Raw genomic sequence first — 15,447 nt, 5'->3', positions numbered from 1 at the left:
AATCCTATTTGTTGCGCTCAGTGCAATAAACTGGGTAGCCCAAATCCTGCTGCTGGACTTCTGTCTGCAATTTTTTATTCTTGTGTCTTTTTAACATAGCTTAAGTTTAGACTATGTTGGTGAGGTGTTATTGGCTTTTCTTTATTTTGTTAATTACCTTCCTTGGCAACTTGGTGAATTTCTAATTGTTATAGTCCCTCGGACTCATCCCCCTGCAGCGAAGCTCTCTTTAGGTGGGCACCTAAATGCCCATAGTGTCTTCAAGAATCTCCCCCAACACAGTCATTATGAAGTCATATATTGCACTGACATATGCAGAGTATTCACTCTGAATAATCTGTAGGATGGGGCTAATATCCACCTGTAAATCTGCCTTATTTTCTGCTTATTAGACAATGTATATTTTATAGCATTGCTGCTCACATATACACTTAGTACAATAGTAGGTTTCTAATGATTTAGCTAATTTTGTTTTTTTATTTTACCCTTTTTAGGAAAATTTAAATAAACTGATGACTAACCTGAGATCTACAGCTCCTCACTTTGTGCGCTGTATTATCCCCAATGAAACTAAAACTCCAGGTATGGAAAAATCCAGCAATCTGTTATTCTATCTGCATTTTAATCCTGTTACAGTAACTCCTCACTTAAAGTCATCCCGGTTAACTTTGTTTTGTTGTTAACGTTGCTGATCAATTAGGGAACATGCTCGTTTAAAGTTGTGCAATGCTTCTTTCTAACGTCGTTGTTTGGCAGCTGCCTGCTTTGTCCACTGCTTGCAGGAAGAGCAGCCTGTTGGCGCTAGCTGGTGGGGGCTTGGAACCAGGGTGGACTGGCAATCCCCCTATCAGCTCCCTGCTCCTCTAAGTACCCTGTGCAGCAGCTGCCTGCAGTTCAGCTGTCCCTCCCCCACTGCCATGTGCTGCTCCTGCCCTCTGCCTTGGAGCTGCTCCCCGAGACTCCTGCTTGATGTGCGGCAGGGAGGGAAGGAAGAGGGGGGCTAATATCAGGGTGTCCCCCTCCCCCCTGCTCCTGCACCCTGCTTACCCCATCTTTGATAGAGCGGGGGTGACACACCAGGGCTCAGGACGGAGGGAGCTTGCAGCAAGCTGATCTAATTAACAAGGCAGTGTACTTAAAGGGGAAATGTCATATCTCCCTCCATTCCTGCAGCCTTGTAGAATGAGAAAGTTAACCCTTGAGGGCTCAGCCAATTGCTAGTTCATCATTTAGCAGCAAGGGAAATATCCCACCCTTTGACTCCTCCACCTCAACCAAGCTTCATAATCATCATCGCTGTGTACCAGTATTAAATTGTTTGTTTAAAACTTATATTGTGTGTGTGTGTGTGTGTGTGTCTTTATAGTCTTTTGTCTGGTGAAAAAAAAATTTTCCTGGAACCTAACCCCCTCATTTATATTAATTCTTATGGGGAAATTGGATTTGTTTAATGTTGTTTCGCTTAAAGTCGCATTATTCAGTAAGTGAGGAGTTACTGTATTTTTATCCCAGAATCCATTTCTAAGTCATCAGTCCACACTTAAAAGCAATTTGATTGTTCTCCTCCAATGCAAGCTGTTGTTTGGAGGCATTACTCCCAACTCTTCTCACCTACTGAGCAAAATGAAGGTTTAATCCTCATGGAATGATCTCATTTAATTAAGTTCTTGAATGTTTTTAAGGTGCAATGGATGCTTACCTTGTCCTCCACCAGCTTCGCTGTAATGGTGTCCTGGAAGGAATCCGTATTTGCCGCAAGGGATTTCCAAACAGAGTGCTTTATGCTGACTTTAAACAAAGGTAACACAGAGACTAGCCCCAGACACAGGTCACGTTTCTTCTCATGATCCAGTTCCAGTCAGAATCATTGTAGCTTTCTGCATAAAAATGAGCCAGGATACTTTTTCCCCTCTTTGTTTTACTCAAGTTAATTTTCAGTTCAAAATGCCTGGAATTGGAGGGCAATATTCTACTCTCAGTTTAAATCTGAAGTAGTTCCACTGGCATTGCTGAGGTTATTCCACATTCATTACAGTTTAATGAGAGCAGAATCTGACCCAGCATCCTAGCCCCCTTTACTCATTCTTTTGCTGTTGTTAACAGGTACCGTATTCTGAATCCAGCTGCCATTCCAGAAGATAAGTTTGTGGATAGCAGAAAAGCTTCTGAAAAACTGCTGGGTTCTTTAGATATTGACCAAACCCAGTATCGTTTTGGACACACAAAGGTAACAAGAAAAGAGCATGTGATTCCTTTTTGAAAGCAGAGATTTCAAAGCTGCAGCATTCAGATCTAGATGTAAATGTTGCTGAAGTTAATGTTTTATATAAAGATATGACCATACCAAAGCCCACATTTGAAAACAGAGAAAAACCCAGCTGTAAGTTTCTGTCATAAATATTGATGTTTCCATCAGGAAGTAGTCTATATATTGATGCAACCATTTTAAACGTGCTTTCTAATGGCAGCATATATTCAATGTAAGATAGATGGCGTAGTGCAATTGGTCTGTGGTGGTATTGTGGGGACACTTGTTATCCAGGAATTAGATAGCTCTTCGCATGTAAATCACCACACAGCTGTGAGTGATTATGGTTACTAGAACCTGAGTGAGATTAAAACAAGAGACCTAGCAGCACAATTAATTCTAATGTTAAGATAACAATACAAAAAATGAAACAGAGGAGTTCTGCTTTATAAGCCACGAGCTCAAGCACTGCATATTGTTTCCTACAGAAATAATGCTACCAACAGGTGTAGCTGAACCAATGCTGCTAACACTTTAACTGCCAGTGTAGACAGGACCAAACCATGATCATCACTATTTCATCTGTCTTATTTGCACAGAGCAAGTCTTGACTACAGTTTGTGAAATGGTGCTAAACACAACTCTGTCCTGTCTACACTTGCAATGAAATTGATACAAGCACCAGTTCAGATGCACTCATTTTCAGCAATAGGTGGTTGATTTCCTAGCTTGAAAAGGCTCATGAGATTAAAAATGATACCCCAACAGATTTTTTCCTATTTTATGTGCCCAAGTAAAAAGGTTAAAAACATTCCAAGGGTCTAACACCGATTAGTAGCATTAGTAGTTATTACATGAGTTTGGCACATTTGAAATAGGCGAGATCAAACTATGATGCGTACTGTGGTTGGGTCATTATAATGTTTTAACGCAATCCCCTGACAGACTTTTATATTACCTAACCATCACTCTGCTTCTGTTACCAGTCTTCCCTTGAACACTGCTGTTACAATAAAAATTGACTTACATTGCTCCATGTTTCATGAAGATGGAATTATTCTGAGCTTGTTCCTAAATGACATCTGCCTATATTTTAGGTATTCTTTAAGGCTGGTCTCCTGGGCCATCTGGAAGAAATGAGGGATCATAGACTATCCAAGATCCTAACAATGATCCAAGCAAGAGCACGAGGCAAACTGATGCGTATTGAGTTCCAAAAAATAGTGGAGCGAAGGTACAGGCAATCTTGGGTTATTCCCTTCAGTCTTGGGGATGAAACCACTCCTGTCTCACTTGATGACTAAATAAGGCCCTTCTAGTAGCACCTAAGTCTGTAGCTGGACATAAATGAAGGATTACATAGAGTAATTTTAATACATATTTACAACTGTAGTAGTTCCATATTGATCACCCACAATTTCAACTAAAACCAGTCAGTTGTAGATGCTCAGTGTCTCTGGCAGTCCAGCCATAAGCAAATGTCTTGCCTGTGTCAGCACAAGTTCCTAATGCTGTTCAGAGCACAAAAGGACAATTGATCTGAGGACAGGCTCAAAGAATGTATATATCTCCCTCAACTCAGGCTGGGTTTACTTTGTGTGTTTTTTTTTTTTTTATAAACCAGGGATGCCCTTCTTGTGATCCAGTGGAACATTCGCGCTTTCATGGCTGTGAAGAACTGGCCCTGGATGAAGCTTTTCTTCAAGATCAAGCCCCTTCTGAAGTCTGCAGAAACTGAAAAGGAAATGGCCAATATGAAGGAGGAATTCTTGAAGCTGAAGGAGGCCTTGGAAAAATCTGAAGCCAGGAGGAAGGAGCTGGAAGAAAAACAAGTCTCTCTGGTTCAGGAGAAGAATGACTTGCTCCTTCAGCTGCAGGCAGTGAGTGGGCAAAGCTATTTTTGGTTCATGTTTTATTTAATGTTCTTTCAGACATGACATCTTGCAAACCAAGCAGTCAAAAGAGACTTGCTTTTAGGTATTTACACAAGCAGTTTTAAATTATGCAGCTGCTTTGGCTAGGAAATTAGGTTAAATCTACAATGGATATAAATTCTCATGTTTGAGAGCACAAGATGATGGTTTGCCAATGCAAAAATTCTGGTGTTCAAGGAAATATTAATGTTCAAATTAATATTGTGAATTATATTTCATCAAATTGCATGCATGAGTGGGCATGCCCAACGTTAAAGGCTCCATCCTGCTTCCACTGAATATATCAGGAGTTTTGTCTTTGACATCAAATGAGAGAAGGAGTAGACCCAGAGTTAGCATTCAAAAAGCTCATTCGGTGCACTCTGATGATCTGCTGTACTAACGTATATTCGTCTGGGCTCCATGAGAAATAAATGAGTGAGGAATAAATGCAAAAGAATTAAGTTGGTAATTCCCAGCCATTGTTGTCATCTTCTCTGTGTTATGCCAGGAGCAAGACACACTAGCAGATGCAGAAGAACGATGCGACTTGCTGATTAAATCCAAGATCCAGATGGAGGCAAAAGTCAAAGAACTGACAGAGCGGGTGGAGGATGAAGAGGAGATGAACTCTGAGCTGACCTCCAAGAAGAGAAAACTGGAAGATGAGTGCTCTGAATTGAAGAAAGACATTGATGACCTTGAAATAACATTGGCAAAAGTAGAGAAAGAAAAACATGCTACTGAAAATAAGGTAACATTAGAACTTGGCCATACATCTCCACAGAGGATTTATACATAGGGTGGGCTACTTTATGGAGGAGATATTGGAGTTCTGCTAATTGATAGGCGTATATAGTAAAGGCCATCCTGCAAGATCAGATTATATACACAGTAGAGGTTGAGCCTGGATCTCCAGTTTCCCAAGTGAGGTCTGCTGCTACTAAACCTAAGAATGATGTCTGGTTTTACCCTAGTAAATAACCAGGTTGTTACTAACCCAGAGTTCTTTAAACTCTTCCTCTTGCACAGTCAAAACTTTTCCTCTCTTTTTTCCCCAGAGAGAACAAAAAACTAGAACCTGCCCCAGTTACAGTGATGCTGAAAAAAAATTGGTGGAGTTGGAAAGCAGATGTCCTCATAACAAAGCCACTGCAAGAATTGGCACTAATTCTAATAGCTGAGAAGTCAAAATTAAAATGAACTCCCCCTTCACTGTATCATCCTAATAGCCAGGTTAACTGCTTTTACAAAATATCCATCTCCAACTGATTTAGTATAAACTACTCTTTAATTTTCCAATACGAGTACGGTCTAGGCAGTTCCCTTAGGCAAGGTTACAATAATCCTCTGCTGAAATTACTTACAAGCACATCTGTCACCGCTATTGCATTTCTTCTACCACACAGGTCAAAAATCTGACAGAAGAAATGGCATCTCTGGATGAGACCATAAGCAAACTTACTAAAGAGAAGAAATCTTTGCAGGAAGCTCACCAGCAAGCACTGGATGACCTACAGGCAGAGGAAGACAAGGTCAACACACTGAGCAAAATTAAACTGAAACTAGAACAGCAAGTAGATGATGTGAGTTTGTCCTTCTCCATTTTCATAATACTTATTTCTCCATTGCTTATGGCTTTTGGGAAGCTGGGGAACATTTTCTGGGTTTTTTTTTGTAAATGAGCTAGATGTAGAAGTGCCAACCACAAGGGGAAGGGTGTATAACAAAAATGGTACTATTATTTTCCTCTACAGTTGACTTTTTTTAACGTGCAACTGTAACGCCGACAGACTGTGGTCGTCGGTGAGCAGGATTGAACCTGGGACCTCTGGAGCTTAGTGCATGAGTCTCTACAGCATGAGCTAAAACCCAACTGACTGTTAGCTAAAGCTGTAGAGCAGACTCATTAAACTCTCTCTCTCTTTCTAAGTGGTCTCAGTGCCACTAGATGGGACAGAACACCACACTCAGAAGGCATGTGGGTTACATACTTCTCCTAGCTGAGGCAGTGCATCCCAAGCTTTAGAGGACTTCCTAGTTGAAATCCTGGGCGACCCCCACTTGTAACTCCGACAGACCCTAGTCGTGGGCAGGCAGTATTGAACCTGGGACCTCTGGAGCTTACTGCATGAGCCTCTACCACATGAGCTAAAAGCCAATTGATTAATTCCTTTTTCTCTCTCTAAGTGGTCTCGGTGCCACTAGATGGGACAGAACACCACACCTAGGAGATGTGTGGGTTACACAACAGTAACAAGAGGAAATCCATTTGGTTTGTATTTGCAGTGTAATTGACCTGTAGTCAATCAGCTGTCTTGGAGAGAGAGGGCGGTAATGCCTGCACAAACAGGAAGTATGGAGTGGCCCTTACATCATATTAATCCCAGTTTGTGTTCTTGACATGGGCTGATGTCAGCTAGAAAGAAAAAATGGAAAACAGGACACTGGTACTTTAACTCTTCTGCTTCAGTGTTCATTAGGATGTAGCAAAAACTGGACCTTATATTTAATGACTGGCTTCTCATTCCCATAGCTTGAGGGCTCACTAGAACAAGAGAAGAAAATAAGGATGGACCTGGAAAGGGTCAAACGCAAACTGGAAGGGGATTTGAAGCTGACCCAGGAGAGTCTCATGGATTTAGAAAATGATAAGCTGCAGTCGGATGAAAAGTTAAAGAAGTAAGATACTGTTTGTATTGTACAGAATAATATAGGAACCTGGGACTTGCCATTTCAGACCCATTAACCCCAGAATCCTGCCTGCTACAGTGGCAGACACTGAATGCCATTTCAGAGGAAAGTGACCCAAGAATATTGTGCAGTGCTGAATAGGGATAAGAGAATTCCTTCCTGGTGCCTGCAGTTTGTACCCTGAAGCATGAGATTTGATTGATCCCCATCTTCATATGCATAAAATGAATATTTGTGAGCGTTTTAGCTGACCAGAGAGAAGGACTTACAGAAGTCTAAAAAAGGTGTCTGCCTCATCTAACCTGCTAACAGTACAGTTGTAGGACGTCAGCTCTGTTAAATGTACTTATCCACTGAGTTTGAAAAGCAATTTTATTTCCATGTGACCTTTTACAAATAACAGAGATAAGAAGTTCTCACCTATAGCTATTCATAATATCAGAAGTCCAGCCAGCACTGATATTGTACAAGGTAAGGACGCTTTACATATAGTAGCACAACATATGAGTGTATCATCTTAGCTTGGACAATACTGTTCTGACAGAAGACTATATTTTTTCCAAACCCAGTGGTGGTGAGTTGTAGTGATATTATAACAGCAGCATTCTTCCCATTTCAGCTCTGAGTCGGCACTTTTATTCCCAGGTCTTTATAAGGGGACTATAAAAATTTGCTTTAGAAAATCTTTGCTTCAGCTGGTAGGGTAAATCTATTACTGCAGAACTTTATTTTCTTTGACAGGAAAGAATTTGAAATAAGTCAGCTGAACTCCAAGCTTGAGGATGAACAAACCATAGTGATGCAACTCCAGAAGAAGATCAAGGAGCTGCAGGTAATTTTTTTGTCTTCACTTCTTCTGTGTCAGGAATGAACTCTGGCAGGGGATAGAGAAGCATGGAGAGTGAGGGAAGGAGAGAGGAAGTGGTGTGCTCTCATATGTTTCTGCCCTGGATACATGGCACAGAGAAGGAAGAAGGTGAGCTGGTCGGCCTGAAGCACAAATGCTGTGGCAGACTACTCTGAAGCATGGACCGTAATAAAGGAGGCTGAGCCATCTGAGAAGAACTTATACATAGGAGACCATCCCCAAGCCTAGGGAGCCTGAGGCTAGTTTGACAAAGAAGAACCAATTTTGGGAGGCCACCTTCAAGCACAGGGGACAGAGAAGCCCAGGCTTAACTAGAGGGACCCTGGGTTAACTAATGCCATGGGAGTTCAGGAAAGGCAATAAGGAGGGAGACTGAGAAGGAAATCTACATGAGAGTGGGTGCAGGAGAACATAAAGAAGGAAATTAGGTGCCAGAAGGCTCAAAGCCTGGATTCCACTTGGGCAAACTGAAGAATTAAATTGTGAATCTGGCTCACAGATCTTGAGCTACATGCTGTCACAGCCCTGTGTGTTAAAGGAAAGGAAAGATACAAACTGCTGTGATATGTGATATAGCTAGAGTTTGTCACTAATGATCATTAAGACATAAAACCCAGAATCCATTCCAGAATAAAGGCTGCTGATCCATGGAAGCTCCATTACTCTCCTGTGTTCTGTATCTGTCAAGGTAGTTTCCTGTGCTTCTCAGGAGTGTGCAGGATGCTGCACTAATTATGCATTGGCTCCTTCCCAGGGCAAAATTTGTGACTGAACAGCTCTGATGGTCCCAGTTCAGAGGTGAGAGAGGAAGTTGAAGAAAGAAGTCTTGAGGCCTGCTCATTACCCAGGCACTCCTCAGTCTCTCACATCCCAGGCAGAGGTTGAAGAGTACTTGCTACGCAATGGCTATTACAATAACGGGAAAGAGCCTCTTACAGTTTTCTTGAACAGTAATTGGGAGAGGAGGAGATACTCCTCTGTCCCACTTCCAAATAAATTGCTTTGCTTATATTCCTGATCTGCAGACTTTGGACTCAAGCTTGTAGAGAAAGCACTGAGTGGTTTTAGTAGGCGATATGATGCATAGGTCCTATTCCAGCTCCAACACTGACTTGTTTGTCACTGGGGAAGGTACTTCACTGCTGTGGCTTGGTTTCGCCATTTCTAAATTGCAGTATGTATGACATGGAGCTGTTATGAAGTGCTTTGAGCTTCTCTGGCAATTGCTATGGAGGTGAAGGGTGTTACGTGCATGTGTGTCTTTGCCTCATAGGCTCGTATAGAGGAGCTAGAAGAGGAGCTGGAAGCAGAAAGAGCTGCCCGAGCCAAGGTGGAAAAGCAGAGATCGGATCTGGCTCGAGAGCTGGAGGAGTTGAGTGAGCGGCTGGAGGAGGCTGGAGGAGCCACTGCAGCGCAGCTGGAGATGAACAAGAAGCGGGAGGCCGAGTTCCTGAAGCTGCGGCGGGACCTCGAGGAGGCCACGCTGCACTATGAGGCAACAGCTGCCACCCTGAGGAAGAAGCACGCAGACAGCATGGCGGAGCTGGGGGAGCAAGTGGACAACCTGCAGCGTGTCAAGCAGAAACTAGAGAAAGAGAAGAGTGAGCTGAAGCTGGAGGTGGACGACCTGTCATCCAACATGGAGCAGATGGTCAAGGGAAAAGTAGGGTTTCCGAGACTTTGTACACAAACATACAAACAGGGGCTTGTTGTAAAGTTTCCAGAGAAGCAGAGGAGGGTTGGATGATTCAGGAGAGCAACAGAAAGGGTCTGGAGGCTTTCACATCTAGGTCATTTGTTTCACTCCATCCCAGGCTGGTGACGACCTTCTGATGGATATTGGGTGGCTTATTTGAAATGAGTTTGGTCCTGCAGCTCAGTCCTTACCAGTCATAGGCCCTTATCTCAGAAAGTACTTCTGTGATAATGTCCCTCTTAGCATTCCCTGAAGAGCACCTAAGTGCTGGGGGGTGATGGAGACTGAACTATTCCTCCTCCTCACAAAGAAGTCTCTCTGGATCACTGGTTTGAGTCAGATCAGCAGGGAGGTGTGGAGAGGGGGTAGCTTACACAGCCACTGCCTGTACTGTTACTTTGGGTAGATAAATTGTGGGTGTAGTCTTCTGGGTGGTTAATCCCATCCAGCAATTCAGAAGAAGTTTGAAGAAACTTACGCTTGTGCATATGATACCTTTTGAAATCATTGCAGGAGCTTTCTACCACATTGTTTCCATTCAGAATCCAAGGCTATCATTAAAGAAAATAACTATTTTTCTGTCCTTTTGCATCACCACCTTGCACTCATTTTATTTTTAAGAGTTACATTTTAAAAAAAATCTCTGGGGGATCATTTCTTCTGGGTCACCTTAAAACCTGAGCCAAATCCTAAAGTCATTATTCAAGTTTTACTCAGGCAAGAAAACAGGAGGCAGAATGTATAAAATGGCAAACACCATAAAAATCGTATTAAGTAAACTCCTTGCTTATGCGTATAATAATAACAAAATACAATGCAAGTCTTCTCACTCCAAAGCTCATTGAACAGAAGATTTTAACTTCTGCCTTCCAAAATTCTACTTGTCTGGGGTGAAAATATCATTAGTGTTTTTATTTTGAATCCTTGTGTTATAGGGTAAACCAGATGGTAATGTACCTGGGCTGGGAAGTTTGCAGCTTTGTGTATCTTTTCTCTCAATTCCATTAGTCGAATGCAGAAAAACTTTGTCGCACATATGAAGACAACCTCAATGAGACAAAGACTAAACTGGATGAAATGACTCGCTTAATGAATGACCTCACCACCCAAAAAGGAAAGCTGCAAACTGAGAATGGTAGGTATATGCAGCATCAGCGAGCTTCTTTGAGTTCATTGCAGGAATGTGCTAGACCCTGCCGGGAATTGGAATTCTGTTGCATGCAGGTGGCTGGGTGGAGAGTAAACACCTAGTTAGATACTATCTGTGTGGTACCGCAGGTGAGCCTTGCCTCACTTCCCTTCATCCAGGTTATAAACATGTCCAGATAGATCTTTTTTAATCAAAGAGCATCCCCCGTGCCTTTTACAGGTATCATTTATTAGTGACACCCATGCGTGCAAGTAGAAGCTCACTCAAATACACCTGGCTTTTTCTAAAAGAATAAGCTTTCCCTCAGGCTACCCTTGAGCTGTGCTGCCATCATATCACCTCAGCTAAACAGGGCAATGCTGAGCAAGGTTCAGCTGTGAAGACCCTGAACAAGAAACACCTAACCTAGGTGCTGCAGGCAATAGTGGTGGTAATACAGTAGGCGGCATTAATGTTTGTGAGTGTGCTAGGCCCCAGCACGGTGTTAGGGCATTGTGCTTCTGGACAGGCTTTCTTTCAATGAGACGTGAAACCAGTGTCGTCTGAGTGATCATTCAAGATCCTATGCCACTTTTTGCAAGAGTAAGAGTGTTAATCTCTGAATCTTGACCAAATTCCAACTCTGATCACTGTTTTGTTAACCAAAATTCCCATGTATTTTCACTTGGGCATTATGTTTTTCATTTCCTGTCCTAAACTAGTGCGCAGCATTGCTGTGAACTGTTAAATGGCTGCTGCATACAACCTCTGCACTGGCTGTATTCACATGGTGGCTAAAGTGTTCCCATGTATTCTCCTGACCTGCCTAATGGGAGTCGTGAGGTTGATGTTTCTAAAGTGCTTTGCAATTTGGGGAAAAGGTCTATAGAAGTGCAGTGTACAGTAATAAAAAGTATGAAGGAAAAAAACAGTAATTACACATGGACGCTAGTGTATGTCTACTTCAATGAATGATGCAAGAGTCCAACTAAAATGAATGCACCACTGTACATGCCATGTGTAAATAAACTAAAAGAAACCTTCTGTTGGGTTTGACCATTGCATATATCTGAGAAGGCAGACTCAGATGCTTTCCTTAACAAGAGATCAGCCATATTCACTAGGAGGGTTGGGCAGGTGTAACTAAACCTTGAATTTGGCCCAGTGGGATAGCAAGCAGCACATGTTCCAATCTTGCTTGGTTAAAATCCCTTGGCAGGTGAATTTGCAAGACAGCTAGAAGAGAAAGAGTCACTGATAAGTCAGCTTTCCAGAGGGAAGACGTCATTCACTCAGCAGATTGAAGAACTTAGAAGACTGCTGGAAGAGGAAACCAAGGTAATGCTTTGGCTTTTTCACCCCTTTTGCTTATGTGTAGGCTTTGGACAATAATACATTTTACTTAGCTGTAATAAAAAAAGGTGAGATGGCTGGAATGCTTGCTGATTGAGATGAATGGGAATGGATTTGTTTACTTTTAACATGGAGGAAAACTAAAATCAGACATTTAAGCCTGAACATTCTGATGCCAGTACTAATAGGACTTTCTGCATCTGAACAGGACAAGTCAGAGAGGTGAGGAAGAAAAATCAGTTATTCTCTCTCTCTCTCTCTCTTTCTAGAAAGAATCATTCTAACAGGGGCTCCAAGCAGTAAAAAGTGTACCATAAATACTAGAATTTTCATTTGGATGCTTATGTGAATTAATTAGAACATCTTTGATCTCAATGCTGGGCTGGACATGTTGCAGGGAACAGGCTTTCTCGTGGCATTTAGGTTGTTTCTTACTTCCATTTGGACCAGAAATACCATGAGAATGTCCCTTCTTGTACTCTTCCCCTCCCCTCAGCTGTGGCCAGACACTCGGAGATAAAGAGGAAAAGGAACTGAAGTTTTTGTAACCTAGAAAGGCTCAGTTTGGATTGTTGGGGACCTGTTGGTTGGGACTTCTTGTGTCCCAGACTGGTTTGCCATCCTTGACTTTAATGACGTAACCTTTAATCCTGCAGTCCAAGAATGCCCTTGCTCATGCACTGCAAGCTGCCAGGCATGACTGCGATCTTCTGCGGGAGCAGTTTGAAGAGGAGCAAGAAGCCAAGGCAGAGCTGCAGCGGGCTCTGTCCAAGGGAAATGCAGAAGTGGCACAGTGGAGGACTAAATATGAAACTGATGCCATTCAAAGAACTGAGGAGTTAGAAGAAGCCAAGTAAGTGGTTTCTATTAGCATTGCCTTCTTCCTGTACTCCACTGGGAGAACTACACTCCATAGCATTTTAACCACCCTGAAATATGCAAAGTAAGAGAATTACAGTGCTAGTAGTTTCCACACTGTCATCTGAATGTATGCTCTGTCTGTGTTGTGTTTGCCATCTCCAAAGGGTTAAGAAAGAGAACAATCATTAGTGCCATTAGTCGGGATCGACACTTACTTGATAACTTGCTTGAGAGCTATTCATAGAATCATAGGACTGGAAGGCACCTTGAGAGGTCATCTAGTCCAGTCCCCTGCAGTCATGGCAGGACTAAGTATTATCTAGACCAGGGGTGGACAAACTTTTTGGCCTGAGGGCTGCATTGCCCATGACTGCCCCCTGCTGCCCCATCCAACTCCCCCTCGCCTTCCTGACTCCCCCCCGCCAGGACCCCTGCCCCATCCGACCATCCCTTCTCCCTGACTGCCTCCGGAACCCCCTCCCCCATTCAACACCCCTGTTCCCTGCCCTCTGACCACCCCCACCCCTATCCACATCCCCAGCCCCTGAACACGTCCCTGCCCTCTACCCAACCCCCCTCCATCATTACCTGCTCCCTTACCATGCTGCCTGGAGCACCGGTGGCTGGTGGCGCGGCTGCACCAGGACAGGGAGCCACGTCGCCCGGATGGAGCCAGCCATGCACTGCACAGCACAGAGCATTGGGTCAGGCCAGGCTCAGCAGCTGCATTACTTCAGGAGTTCGCAGCCCCACTGTCCAGAGCATTGCGCCAGCGGCGCAATGAACTGAGGCTGTGGCGGACGGGGAACAGCGGGGGAGGGGCCAGAGGCTAGCCTTCCGGGCCAGGAGCCGGGCAGGAGGGTTCCGCAGGCCGGATGTGGCCTGCGGGCCATAGTTTGCCCACCTCTGATATAGACCATCCCTGACAAGTGTTTGTCTAACCTGCTCTTAAAAATCCCCAATGGTGGAGATTCCACAACCTCCCTGGGCAATTTATTCCAGTGCTTAACCACCCTGACAATTGGGAAGATTTTCCTAATGTCCAACCTAAACCTCCCTTGCGTCAATTTAAGCCCATTGCTTCTTGTCCTATCCTCAGAGGTTAAGAAGAACAATTTTTTCTGCCTTCTCCTGTAACAACCTTTTATGTACTTGAAAACTGTTATCATGTCCCCCCTCAATCTTCTCTTTCTCCAGACTAAACAGACCCAATTTTTTTCAATCTTCCCTCATAGGTCATGTTTTCTAGACCTTTAATCATGTTTGTTGCTCTCTTCTGGAAGGGCCGGCTCTAGACCCCAGCGCACCAAGCTCGTGCTTGGGGCGGTGTGCCACAGGAGGGCGGCAGGTGGCTCCGGTGGATCTCCCGCAAGCATGCCTGCAGAGGGTCCGCTGGTCCCGCGGCTTCGGTGGAGCATCCGCAGGCATGCCTGCGGGAGGTCCACCAGAGCCACGGGACCAGCGGACCCTCCGCAGGCACGTCTGCAGGAGGTCCACCGGAGCCGCGGGACCGGCGACTGCCAGAGCGCCCCCCCGCGGCGTGCCGCCCTGCTTGGGGCAGCAAAATTCCTAGAGCCGCCCCTGCTTCTGGACTTTCTCTAATGTGTCCACATCTTCCCTGAAATGTGGCACCCAGAACTGGACACAATACTCCAGTTGAGGCCTGTTCATGGTTGTCTTACTGCTCTGCCCCATTTTTCCCTGTGTTAGAAAAAAGCTAGCGGCTCGCCTACAGGAAGCTGAGGAAGCAATTGAGGCAGCCAATGCCAAGTGCTCTTCCCTGGAAAAGACAAAGCACAGGCTGCAGAACGAGCTGGAGGACATCGTGATTGACTTAGAAAGGGCCAATTCGGCAGCGGCAGCCCTGGACAAGAAGCAGCGCAATTTTGACAAGCTCATCAGTGACTGGAAACAGAAGTATGAGGAAGCGCAAGCAGAGCTTGAAGCTTCCCAGAAGGAAGCCCGCAACCTGAGCACAGAACTGTTTAAACTGAAGAATGCCTATGAAGAGACTCTGGACAATCTGGAGACAGTGAAAAGAGAAAACAAGAATCTCCAAGGTAGGCCATGCATAACAGGCTCAGCAGTAGTTAAGAGAGAACCTGGTCTTCTTGAGATGTGCTGCCCAACTGGCAACTTCACAGACCTGTAGAAGTTGGATAACATTAGTCTCGCTGCTGCACTGGAGCAGTGAGAGGTGGTTGTTCCTTCTATCACTAAAATCTGTTCTATTTTCCTTCTCTAAATCCAGTTTTTAAACAAATTTGGTGCTGATGAAAGATGCTGAATTAACAGCATTTATCCACAGGAACAGGAGCAACATATAGGCAGTTAGTGCATGCTTTTCTACACTCCCCTGCCAAAGTACCCCAATAGTACCCTGCAGCAGGCTCTGTCTTCATGGGATAAAGAAGAAATCAAACCCTTTCCATCGCTGGCCAACTGCTGAGCCTGCTGACAAAGGACCTAACTGGTACCAGTTATGGTACTTTTTGTAACATGGAGCACTTCTCCACTAGTGTATGAGAGACAAATAGCTTCACTGAGGCCACTGAAAAGCCATTTTCCACAATCCCTTAGCAAGTATTTTGAAATGTCCAGTCCCACGTAATTAGAAAAATTTTAACGGAACTGCACTAAGTTCTTCAACTTTATTGGCTTGTCGTCTAGAATTTTGTTTTGAGC

At 44.0% G+C, this 15,447-nt stretch overlaps 1 protein-coding gene across 1 annotated transcript in view; it reads left to right on the top strand.

Moving 5' to 3' along the window:
* MYH15 (myosin heavy chain 15) overlaps window positions 1-15,447 on the top strand; it is a 60,358-nt gene that overhangs the window by 29,540 nt on the left and 15,371 nt on the right. Inside the window, exons 19-32 of the mRNA XM_045001858.1 lie at window positions 495-582; window positions 1,683-1,800; window positions 2,104-2,227; window positions 3,346-3,482; window positions 3,873-4,128; window positions 4,673-4,915; window positions 5,571-5,747; window positions 6,698-6,843; window positions 7,597-7,687; window positions 8,997-9,386; window positions 10,428-10,554; window positions 11,768-11,886; window positions 12,558-12,754; window positions 14,473-14,822. Coding sequence (XP_044857793.1) covers window positions 495-582; window positions 1,683-1,800; window positions 2,104-2,227; window positions 3,346-3,482; window positions 3,873-4,128; window positions 4,673-4,915; window positions 5,571-5,747; window positions 6,698-6,843; window positions 7,597-7,687; window positions 8,997-9,386; window positions 10,428-10,554; window positions 11,768-11,886; window positions 12,558-12,754; window positions 14,473-14,822 — 2,563 coding nt within the window. The remainder of the gene's footprint in view (window positions 1-494; window positions 583-1,682; window positions 1,801-2,103; window positions 2,228-3,345; window positions 3,483-3,872; window positions 4,129-4,672; window positions 4,916-5,570; window positions 5,748-6,697; window positions 6,844-7,596; window positions 7,688-8,996; window positions 9,387-10,427; window positions 10,555-11,767; window positions 11,887-12,557; window positions 12,755-14,472; window positions 14,823-15,447) is intronic.

Source organism: Mauremys mutica, chromosome 1 (assembly GCF_020497125.1).
Source record: "Mauremys mutica isolate MM-2020 ecotype Southern chromosome 1, ASM2049712v1, whole genome shotgun sequence".
NCBI lineage: Eukaryota > Metazoa > Chordata > Testudines > Geoemydidae > Mauremys > Mauremys mutica.
Note: the sequence above shows the minus strand (reverse complement) of the source record. Positions and strands in the feature narration are given on the sequence as shown.